Source organism: Onychostruthus taczanowskii, unplaced genomic scaffold (assembly GCF_017590055.1).
Source record: "Onychostruthus taczanowskii isolate IOZ18803 unplaced genomic scaffold, ASM1759005v1 scaffold88, whole genome shotgun sequence".
Taxonomy (NCBI): domain Eukaryota; kingdom Metazoa; phylum Chordata; class Aves; order Passeriformes; family Passeridae; genus Onychostruthus; species Onychostruthus taczanowskii.
The window spans coordinates 2,990,833-3,003,119 of record NW_024506773.1 but is presented as its reverse complement, the minus strand read 5'-3'; the positions used below and the strand labels follow the sequence as shown (position 1 = coordinate 3,003,119).

General features: G+C 37.4%; 1 protein-coding gene across 24 annotated transcripts in view; it reads left to right on the top strand.

Annotated features, from left to right (window-relative positions):
* CLASP2 (cytoplasmic linker associated protein 2) overlaps positions 1 to 12,287 on the top strand; it is a 144,683-nt gene that overhangs the window by 24,951 nt on the left and 107,445 nt on the right. For all 24 annotated transcript variants that reach the window (XM_041425197.1, XM_041425194.1, XM_041425193.1 and 21 more), the window contains exons 4-7: positions 2,497 to 2,588; positions 2,973 to 3,048; positions 4,536 to 4,633; positions 11,280 to 11,350. In XM_041425197.1, coding sequence (XP_041281131.1) covers positions 2,497 to 2,588; positions 2,973 to 3,048; positions 4,536 to 4,633; positions 11,280 to 11,350 — 337 coding nt within the window. The remainder of the gene's footprint in view (positions 1 to 2,496; positions 2,589 to 2,972; positions 3,049 to 4,535; positions 4,634 to 11,279; positions 11,351 to 12,287) is intronic.

The following is a 12,287-nucleotide window of genomic DNA, read 5'->3' as shown; positions in this document are numbered from 1 at the left end:
TTTGTTTGTCTGATAAAACATGTAGCATGCTAGGCTATTATAGAACATGTTTATCTCCCTTTGGCTACAGGTCTGGTTGAGATTTAGGCATCAGGGTATAGTAATATCATCCACAAAGACGTGCCTTTATCTATTCACAAGCTGCAGTGTCAGTCATATTCATTGACCAAGAGACCTGGCAGTATTTTTTTGTGTCAGAGTGCCAGTGGTTCATAAATGGCATGTTAGTGTGCCCAAGGTGCTCCCAAATACCTGGCATACAGACCAGAACCTTTACAGCAACAGCATTTGGACAAGTGCACAGCAGAGCACCTTGGAGATACCTTCATTTGGACAGCTGCTGATAAAGAAATTGGTGATAGTTGCGTTGTGCTAAGCCCTTGTCAGGAAAGTTTTACATTGTTGATCCATCTTTGTTCGTGCAGAGTTGTTAGGCAGTACATATGGAAGGAAGTTTCCCTCCCCTGTGAAGATGACTCCGTGTCAGAAAGTGTACAAGGTTTGTGGGGTTCAAGGAAGTGCATGTGTGTGCAAGACAAGGTCTGGCTCTCCTGGTAACTCCCCCAGGGTGGGAGAAGCCTGGCTTTGGTTGTCTGCTCTCAGGAGAGCTTATGGGTCATTACAAGTTTGGGTGAAAAGCATCAATTATCCCCACACCAGGGACCAAAGCAGCAGAGTCTTTCCTGTGCCTCCAACACTGAAATCCAGAGCTTTAGGCTCTCTGCTGCAGTGAAGCATTCCTTTAGAAGAGCTGAATGGAATAATTTTTTGAGGATAAGTCCTGTAAATTTTTTTCTAGTCAACTCACCTTGCCTCTTTTAGCGTGTTGTTGAATAATATTTAATTTGTCCTGATATTAAATCCCTTTACTTGTTTTAGATGTTTGGGGTTTTTTTGTTTCTTTTATGAGCAAGAAATGTAGCTGTTTATAGTCAGGAAGGCATAAAAATATAGGTGGTATAAATGTGCGTGAAAGGGGCAAAGAGAGTTGCCCCTTCAACTCTTGCTAGGAACTTCTAATTAGGAGTTAAAATTTCTAGGCAGCCATTTGAAATTCTCTGCTTAAAAAGATGTGGTTGTTAAGGGGTAATTCAGTGAAAGAATAAATTTCTCTTTGGTCTGCTTTGTTTATTTCAGTAGTCTGCAGTTCTCTCTCTACCTGTGTTTTTATACATCTAGCAAGGAGATTTCCTTTCTCCCATGCTTGTCTGTGACAGTGGGTTAATTGGAAGGATGTTTTCTTCCGTAAAATCCTGTTCTTTGTTGTTAAGCTATGCAGTTTTGGCAAGCCATATCCTGCTCGTCTAAGGTTTGTTTTCTCTAAATGCAATGAAGTATAAAACAAACAAACAAAAAACCACAGATGGAACAAAATTATCAAGCAGGGCTCTAATTGGAAAATTTTATGTCTGCTCTGAAGCGTACTACCTCATTAATAAAGAGGATGCATATTCCCTGCTCTTATGCTCTGTTTTTGTTGATCAACAGCTGTTTGTGAGGGCTAAATTTTTTTTTCCAGAAAGCCGATTGCAATAATTAGTATGTAATACATTTTAGCAGCTTTGTGTGGCGTCATTATAGGTTGCAGTTGCAGCACTCCGGGGTGCAGTTGGCAGGAGGGAGGTGCCTGGGCTGCAAAGTGTGCAGCTCCTGGCAGTGTGCAGCCATCCATCGCTAGGCAACGCTGCCCGGATGCTGGCCGGGCTGCAATGGCAGCGCTGCAGCTGGGGCGAGTTGCAGGCTGAGCCCGTGCATCTGCTCCCAAGGAGGATCCCCGAGCTCCTCTGCTCCACGTTTGTGCTTCCAACGCCCTGATACACAGCTAGAGCACGGCGAGGAGATGGAAAGGTAACGGGATAAATGCAGCAGGCAGAGAGGCAGGGCAGGCAGAGAAAAACGAGTGAGCAAGGAGGTGAGCGAGGGTTCAGCGAGCCGGGAGATCGTACCACAGGAAGCGGCACCAGCACGGAGAGGAGAACCGAAAGCATAACAAAAATGGAAGCACAGGAATTAGAACGAGGGGGCAAGAAATAATCAAAACATGAAGAAATAGATCTAAAGCAAAAGTAAGGGAGAAGTGGGACCACAGGAGTAGTGATAAGGACAAGCTAAAATGGATGAGAGGAAATTTTGGCAGGGAACCAGAACATGAAGCAAAAAGAATATAGTAACTTCTGCTTGAGTCCATAGTTTGTAATGTGAATGTTTGTTTTGTGTGCATTAACTGTAACAATTCTTTATGTTTTAAGAGCTGTTTCTCAAACAAGGAAAATACTCAGCTAGATTGCTGAAGGACTTTTTTTAGGAATTGGTTTTGGTGTAAAATCTGTGTTATGTTCCATATTGTGCATTTCATAAGTTAGTTTTATCACTTTTCCAGTAGATCTGCCTTCTGTTATTTTTTTTTTTGCAGCTATTATGAATGTAATTATATGGAATAGAATTACGTTGTATTGTGCTCCTGATAATTAAAGACCATTATTTCTGCTTTTATAGTACATTTGGGAACGCCTTGCTGTTGGTTTTAAACACAAGAATTACCGATCCCGAGAAGGAGTGTGTTTGTGTCTTGTTGCTACCTTAAACATGTAAGCTTTTTGTTTCTATGGAGATGTAATAGTTCTATCCTTCTTCTGAATGTCATTTTTCTCTGAAAGTAATCCTTTAGGGAGTCTGCTTCAATTAAATTAATATATGGGAAAAATCAAACAACCTAAGTAGCGGGCTTTCTGAAAGAAAGACTAAAGTTACAGAAATATTATCTAATTTAAAAGTAGATCAAGGACTAGTAAGAGAGAGACAGAGCTTGATTGATGTCAGTTTGTATTCTATAAAATCTAAGCCAAAAGTTCACTTTTGCAAAAATGATTTTCTGTTGTTTTTTTTTTTTTTTTAAACACTCCTCTTTTTTTTTTTTTTTTTTTTTTTTTTTAAAACCTCCTCCTTTTTTTTTTTTTTTATTTTTTTTTTAGTTATGGTGCACAGCCATTAATCCTCAGCAAGTTGGTACCACATCTGTGTATAGCATTTGGTGACTCCAACAGTCAGGTAAGGATTTCAGTACTTACTGGGCCTTGAACAACTATACTTTGACAGAGCAGTGAAAGCAAAATAAATATAAGCATTCAAAGAAAAGCTGGTAAGAGTCCTTGTGTGCAGCAGATCATTATTTTCTACCATGAGAAAAAGTAAGCCAAATTTCTTCTTAATCAGTCCATCCATTGGAAGATGAAAGTAGAGTTGCAAAGGCAGCAGTATCACAATATACTGGTCCCTTTAGTTTTGTTTTAGAAGTTGAAACTAGTAATTGCTGAAAGTAATTGTTTCTTACAGAGCATGTTGAAAGGAAATAAATAAAAATAAGCTATTCACACTAAAAATTACCTCCAGAAACAACCCTTATATGAAACCTGTGCTAGTTTACTAAATTTGCTGAAGTTAACCTTATGTGTAATTATTTTCCAATTGGAACCCAAATGCATTTAAGAGCATGCAAGGACTGTCATTAAAATCATTAAAGTAAGCAAAAACGTGTGCAGTGAAAATCAGGAAGTAGTTCATAATGGTGACATCTGAACCTCAGAAAATCTTCCAGTGGAAATGGTTAAAATATCTTGATTTATCTGAAGTTGTGTTTGAAGGAAAAGACTATGAATACATAAGGGAGAAGATAACATTGGTAGGAATGGACTTTTAAACAGGATTGGTCTTTTTGCTTAAGTTCTGAATGCAGCAAAGTTCTTGTCTCCCCTGTGCGGCATAGCATTGTTCTCTTCTAGAGATCTTCTGCTGAGAATTTGTCCTGTTTGCTGATCATTAGTTGAAGATGTAGTTCACATCTTGCTAGAGCAATTGTATGTTTAGTTTGAGCTGCTGCAAAGAACAATACTAAATTAATTCCAGACATTCTTTATAGAAAATAATGGCATTTATATGGCATTTACTAAAATGCATTTTTGGCAAATTTTAGTGTGATGAACATGGTTTAAAATTTTTGAAAAGGTACTCTATCTCCTTTCTTTCCCCTGTTCTTTCCCCTTCCACTGTTCTAACCTATTCCCTTTCTTGTGCTGATGTCATGCCACCTGATTCCAGTTGAAATAAAGAAAATGCCGATCACTTTGATCTACTCTTGTGGGCAGTCTTAGTCTTCCAGAAGGACCTTGCTGTGTGTCAGGACAGATGAAAGCAAGATGAAATGTCAAGACTGAGTGTAGGAGCTAACTTTGGAAAGTATTGCCTGCTGTGAGTGAGCCCTAGATAAAGCACATTTTTTCCACAAATGCTATTCTTATGTCAGATCCAGAAATTCCCTCTAAAGCTGTTACTTCTAGGATTTTTTACCATCTGGGCATGCTCTAACTTGGAACAAATGCCATCTTGATATAATAGTTGTATTTCCTTTCCTTTTCACCCTCACTGTTTCAACTGAATTGGCAAAAAGGGCCATAGAAACGATGTAAGATGAGTGGCCTGTCAGCAAATATTGTTTCGGTTTCTGTAACCCTGAAATTAACAATTTAAACTGTTCACAGGTGAGAGATGCTGCCATACTAGCCATTGTAGAGGTTTATAGACATGTGGGAGAGAAAGTACGAATAGATCTTACAAAAAGAGGAATTCCTCCTGGAAGGTAAGCTAGCTGCTCTGATTTTGTAATTCTGAGCCATTTATGTTTTACTGTTCTTTATCTGAACTTTAAACTCACAAAAAAACTCTGTTTTAAAATTGCTGTAATTTTTATTTTATATTCTAGTTAGTTTTGCCTTTCAGTATGATGTTACTAGAATTGCTTCACTGTGTTGTATGTTGATTAGTTTATATGAAAGAAAATTCATTATTATTAATAGTTTTTACATTATTGTTAGTATCATCATATTAGTTTATATGAAACAAAACATTGTTTTGTTTCTACCTTTTACTAATTAATAAAGCTAGACAGAGCTTGAAGTTGTACTTAGTGAGAAAGACTGTATTCCATAAAATCTTCTAAAGTTTCTTGTTAAAACAATTTATACTTCTTAAAGGGTGTTAATCCCTTATATATTAGCATACCACTTTACCATCACCTTCCTCTTACTTCTTGATTTTGATAAAGCTGAATATGTCTACTGCTTTGTTTCAGAGAGGATATCAGATGAGTGCCTCATCAGAGCCATCTAAAAAAACTAAACTCTCCTAAGAGAAGGTTCTTAGGAGACTTCAGAGCACCTTCCAATACGTAAAGAGGGTGTACAGGAGAGCTGGAGAGGGACTTCTTACAAGGATGTGATAGGACCAGGCTTTAAACTGGAAGAGGATAGGTTTAGGTTCGATATTAGGAAGCAATTCTTTTCTGTGAGCATGGTAAGACACTGGAACTGGTTGCCCAGAGAAGCTATGAATACCCCGTCCCTGGCAGTGTTCAAAGTAGGATTGGATGGGGCTTTGAGTAGCCTGGTCTAATGAAAGGTTATCCCAGTCCATGACACAGGAGTTGGAACTGGATGATCCAAAACCATTCTATGGTTCCTTGAAAGAAGAAGTGCCATGGAAGAAGGGTGTTGAATTTATTGTTTCTCATTCCAGGCAGAGTTCAGCCTGTTGAGACACAAGTTTACCCTGCCTATGAGAATGAGAAGTTGCACACATTCTCTTCTATTTAATGATAGTCTTGGTTTTAAACTAGTAATGGATTATATGGCTACCACAGAAGTTAGGCCGTATTATTACTACAATTCAAAAAATTAAGTTTTGTAGCAAATAAGTGGAACATATCTGAGAATATCTTCCATGCATTAAGATAGGGCCTTGGACATCTTTTGGAACAGAGAATAAAAGAGTACAGATACCACAACCTTTTTGCAATTAATGTTGGGTCTGACTGTAAGTTTAAGTTGCATACTCACCGTTTACAATTCCATGTGATACAAGCTGAGTACATCTTGGGATCCAAATAGGATTAAACACCATAGGTGCTTTGTATCCTCAGGACAATCAACAGCTTCTAATTTAGTTGCAGTAGGTGCCAAGTTGTTGTTTCTACTGTCTGAATCAGCTGAATACAAAATTCCCCCTGATCTGAAAGCAAGCATGGTTGTGTAATTTGCATTTACATAAAGAAGCAAGACTCTACTCAGTGCATGTTAAATGGGTTGCTGCTACTAAATCTCCAACAGTTTTGCACCTGACAGTCAGGACTAGTGTTAAGTAGTACATGAGCTGAGTGTCAGCTGCTGTGTCCTCTGCAGTCGGTTTCAGGCTGGGATAAAGAGGGGAGTTATGATTTGCTTGAGTTTAACATGAGACTGCTACTCTCTGTCCCATCCATCCCTGACAGAAAGCAGAGTTCCTGTAGTCCTGTCTTACTCCTTCACACAACTAAGAAGGCGTTTGACAAAGCTCAGGAAAGACAGATTAGCTCTTTGGTGGCTCAGACTGTTGTTCCTTCAGAGGCAGACCTCATTTAAGACATTTCTTCCCCTGTGCCTGTCAAAGCTTTTCCCTTTGCTTAGATGCAGTAAAATTTTCAGGTGGGTTATGCAGAGCTGTGATCTGTGAGAAAAACCCCTTTGATGTAGAGTAGCATCATTATTTTGAGGGGAATCTATGTTCATGTGTGTGTGTCTGGGTAGGTTTTAAGGATTTTAAGTATTACAGATAATCTGTAGTTCAGACACGGCTGCTTTCAGTTGTTGAGTTCAGCTTTAAAGAACTGCATTGCAGCTCCTTTGCTGTAAGTCAGTGCATTAAAAATTACATGTAAACATAAATATTAGCAGACAAATTTATTACTTTAGTGTTTAGTGCACACATGAATCGATAGCATATAGGCTTGTTTAGTTTGCATAACAGATTACACATTACAGAGCTGTGTGTTGCTGCTTGAATGCACTCCATCCTAGAGCACTGAAAATAAGAGCTCCTGTCTGCTGAAAGGAAGGCAGGAAAGTTAATCAAGCATTGTTTTGAGAAATTGTTCAACTTCCTTAAATATCTAAATGGTATATACATATTGTGTCTGTATAAAGCCAAATACAGTCAGTACTTTAATAATAGTAGGCTTAAAAGGTTTTCTAATCTCCACCTGGTAGGGTTTGCCTTTGTGGAAAATGCTGGATTTTCTACAGGGCTTTACTGGACCTGTCAGAATCTAATGAATAAAATATGGGATCTTACTTTTGTAGTTCAATTTGACTTATTTACTATTTATTTTTCTTCAGTGCATTTCTCTTCTTTACTGAGATTAATTGGTGAGTTTGTTTATAAATAAAATCAGTGAGTTCATCTTTCTATTTGTTATTTTTTAACTTAGAAATCTCAGATTATTATTATGCTTTTTGCTTGAAGCACATTCCTTTTCCAGAACAATTAGTATCAAGACAGTGGTTGGAAATTTGGATGTTGTTTTCCCTTTTGTTGTAATTGCTGCCAGAGAGGTTTGACAGTCTTTGGTGTCAGACCTGAAAGCAGTAGTGCTAATATATTTGTGAATGCTGAAAATGGATGTTATATTTATTGTTCGTGAGCCAAAAATACTGAAGAGGTTTTGTTCTCTATGGGCCAAACGGACTGTTTTACAGTATGGAATCTGTGTGGCTGATCTTCCCTGAATGGAAATAGTATACGTGGCTCTGGATTGAAGTTACTTAGTCTGAGTGTTAAAAGCTTTTATCATTGAGGAATTCATCTGACAAATTTCCCCACTGTTGCTTGAGAAACAGAAATGTGAAAAAACAGTCATTTGTTTAGTCCTTATGTCTAGGGCCAAAACTTCATTTCCTAAAATGTTGAAGCATATTGCAGTATGCATTTCTGAATACCACATTTTATGTGGTATGCACATTCTACTTATCTGTCTAGTTCAAGTTGTAGATGAGGTCCATCTGTGTGTCCAGATGTGGACACATGTCTTCAAGTTTGGCTTTTTTTTTTTCCCCTTGGAAGGGGGAAGTATGGAGAAGTAACTGCAAAGTTTCATATGGGCCATTTCCTGCTTTAGACGCACTTTGGACATAAAGAACAGACTAGTTAACCATCTGCTGTTCTTCTTTATCCTTCTGCTGTTGATGGGGGAGTGGTGCTCTTTTGCCTCTTCACCACAAGGTCCACACCTGTCTATGGCTATTTGGGAAAAGGAGATAATATTTCTGTCCACCAGTGACATGTAGTGACTTCAGTGATTGATTGTGATTGCCACATCCAGAGTTGAGCTTGCAGATATGAGATAAAAGAGTAATAATGCTTCCCTTCTCAAAGAACATTCCTTATTGCCAGTAAAACTGGTCTTCATCCAGCCCTGTAGAATTTCTTGGACTCCTCTTGGCAGGCTCTCTTTTGCCAGGAGCTGAACCTCCAGTAAATATTCTTAAATTGACAGTGGTTGCAGTCATTTTAGAGACTCTAGCCCATACTGCCTTGCTGCTTGCCACCATGTGAAGAAATAAGAGAAGAAGGTAGTAAAAAGGGCAGGGTGGGAGGAGAAGGGAAGGAGAAACTTGTTGTGAGAGACTTTGCAAAGTAGTAGTTACAGATCCTGTAAGCTCTTCTAAAGAGAGGGTTGGTTCTACAGTAGTGCTTTACCATGTTGACAGCTGTGTTATAATTGACTCTTCTGTTGTTGTTGCAATTATGACAAATACTGAAGAGTGTGTCTCTGGTCATAACGACATGCTTTGAAAGTTTGAGGAGTGGCAGTGCTGTGTGTTGTTCTCCAGCCTGTACCACTGACAACGTAGCGTCCAGTGCTGACAGACACATTTTTTTATTGTTTATAGTTAATACTTTATCAAATATTTTGCCCAGCATGAGATGCAACATGTATATTATTCTAACATATTTACAAGGAAGCATTTTGCTTTTAGCGTCTGTTTAAAACACTCAGGAAAACATTTTTGAAAACAAAGTTCAAAAGAGCAGGAAATAGTTTTTTCTTTTGAATTCTCTGAAATATTTGTGCCAAGTGGATAACAGCTTTACAGGATGTAAAAATCAAAGTGAAATTTTAAGGCAAATCTGTTAATCTCTCTAGTCATATTTAGTTTCTCTTGGGATAACAGTTTTAGCCTTTCAGATAAACTGTTAATTCTTCCTCATTAACTAGGTGAACTGCTAATGTAGTGTTTGCTATGGAATCCAGCACTGTTGAGGGGAACTCAAAACAATCCCTGATAAACACAAACATATGAGGCAAACACATTAACTTCTTGTTATGAAAGCAAGATGGCTTAATGCATTGTTGTAGATATTGATTCTCGTGTGAACTTCTCGCTTCATATGGTTGAAAGCACATAGCCTGTTAATGGGATTTCATGTGTCTTTAGTAAATTCCAGTACCCCAAAACCATTTCATGTCAAAAATTGTACTTTTTCAAGTCGAAGTGCAGACAACCCCATTTCAGTATATACTGCCTTTGGTTTGCAAAATTGATCTTTTCCAAACTTGAGGTTTAATAGTAAAAGCAGTGACATCTGTGAATTGCTGCTGTTTCAGACATTTTGCTGTGGCAGAAAATGTCTGAAAAGTGGTAAGAAATGCAATGGTGGTGCAAAAGGGAGAGAGGATAATAGATTCCAGACACAAGCTGGTGAGGGTGCTAGGGAAAGATTAGGCAAACTACTGCTGAACTACATCTAGTTTTGAGATGAGTTGAGATGGTAGAATAACTGCTGGTTTGTGTTAGGGGTTATTGACTTAAATGATTAAGAGGTTTTTGGTTGTGTTGTTTTAGATCCTTGCAGTAGGGTAGGCCTTTTTGTGGAGATCTGTGTAGTTCTTTTTGTGGGCCTACTAAGTCCAGGACAAATTTGCTCTGTAGCATACCGCTCTGAAGTATTTGGAAAGTAAAAATAATACATTGTGAGAGTCCTAAATTGTTGGAAAGGTGAGGGGAAAGGCTCAAATTTTTTACGTTGTTGTCTGTCTGCGTTTCATTTTTTTATCACATTCTTCATTATTAGGTAAATGAGTTTTATTAGATAAATGACATCCCAGTGGTGAAAGGGATATGCAAGTCTCAGAGAATGTAGACTAAGTACATTGCCTCTCTACATGGATCATTGCATAAAAGTGGTGTGTGCATAATGAAATGTTGAAGTGAAATCTTTGTGCATCCTTGACTTTTCTCCTTGTGAGAATTTTCATACCCAGGTGTAGTTCTTACCCATTTTTCTTGTTTTGTCATAAAACAGTTTGGATTGTGAATTGTCAAGACAGCCTATCAGTGCAAATTTTGAATTGGGTAGTATAGGGTCTGGTTCTTGTGATGTAGCTGAGCTGTACCTGTTTGGAGACCTGCACACTGTCATGTGATTTGTAGTTCATAACTTTGTTCATTTAAAATCAGGATTCAGTCCTAATAGTCCTGGAGCTAAAAATCCCATGTGCATGTTACATATTGCCATATTCCAAGTAGTCTAAAATTCAGAGAAGCCTTTGGAGAAATACTAGTAAATATTCTCAGTTGTTTGCAGCTGAACAGTGTCAGTACAAATCTATTATTAATGCGTGGGTCACATTTTTCTGGGAGATACTTCCACTGCTTTTATTGAGTTTTCTGCAGAAGTGATGAGAAAGGGCTGTTGAAGTGTTTTTCCAGCTTTCTTGATTGAACATCATTTTTTGCCCTGTGGGATTAGATTGCAAGCGTAGGATCGTGGAGGTTTTTTTTTGGTTTGGTTTATTCTGAGTTTCGTTTGTCTGTTTGCTGCTTAGTGTAGCAAAACATTTGCAGTGCATTCTCTATTGTGACATTTCAAGTCAGTGGTGTGTGGGTTGGACACATTGAAGTGTTCAGGTTATCTTAAGTTTAGAAGCAAGTCTTGTTGTTTGGGGTTTTTCCCCCCGTGGAAGTTCTAACTAGCACAGAGCTCTTTTCATAACCAAACGAAGGAAATTTTGTAGAACAAAAACTTCGAAGAAAATTATTAATAGTCTTAGAACAAATTAAATAGCAATCTTTTTTTTTCTTCTAAGTGAACATTCCATAGTTCAAATTGTAATGTTTTATTGTTAAGTATGAATAAATAAATGTTAAGTATGAATAAAGAAGGTTATTTTTAATCATGCTAATAACAGTACTCAATTTTTGTTCTTTGCTAAGTTCACTTGTTTTCTATGCATTTCTGTGAAGATGTTCAGCTAAAGAGGAATCCTTTAGGAATTGTTTCTTCATATGCTTAATCCCTTGTATATTTTGCATTGCTGCTTTATATATGCTAATAAACTGATTTCTGTTTTTACCAGTAGCCGGTGGGATTTCAGAGATGTAAAAATCCTTTGTTGTTTTTGTTCTTTATAGGTTGCAAACAATCTTTGCAAAATTTGATGAAATAAGAAACTCTGACAATATGATTTTAAGTAACATCAGTGGTGAGTATGAAAGATTAATAATCAGCTTTAGATTAATGCAAGATAAGTATTTAAATACTAGTGTTATCAGTGGGAGATGGATGAATAGCAACATGTAAATGCTAGGAAAATGAGACACTTGGTGAAACAAGCTTGTGCACTTTACTGGAACTGTTTGCTGGATTGTGGTCAGAATACAATTGGAAAAGGTGTTGAAACTGCATGGAAACAAGCAGTGAATATTTAACGAGTTACAGATGTGCTCAGTAGAGGATAGAAGAATGCTGCAAAGTGTTCATGTATGGGGAAAAAACATCAGATGAACCTTTATCCTTCATTTTTCTCTTAGAAACAGACTTACTTCAGTGATGGGTGTGTTTGATACTTTCTCTGTTAAAATGATGCATCATGATTATAATACATGGAGTTTTGAATTACAGAAATAGGAGACTGCAGCATTCAAAGACAGTTGTTGAAGTTAAGACTTCATTGAGCTTGAGCTCCCTATTTTGGTGTATTTGAAGGAAAGACAACCAGTTATGCAGAAAATCCCTATTACTTCTTAATGCTGTTTTGCTACAATATTTTTTAGTATGAAAATTTAATTAAAAACAGTTAATTATGAAAAAAGTGTTACATAACAGCAAAACAGAGGAGGTGGTGTGGCAGTGGCTTTAGCATAGTCAATTTTGGAAACCTCATTGTCTTCTGCAAGGAATCAGTAGATCTTGTTTTATTGGGAAGAGTTTCCTCATATTAATTTGTCTTTTCAAGTCACTATGTTGATTATGGTCTGCTGTATCTAAAAAGTGTAACTGTTCAAGAGTAGAAATATTTTGAGGAATGCATATAATTCCTTAATGTACTCAAAATATACCTTTTTAATTTTAAATTTTCTCACCCTTTTCTTGTTAATGTGAAAACAGAAGTGACTTTAAGTTCAAAGGAAAGTGTTTTT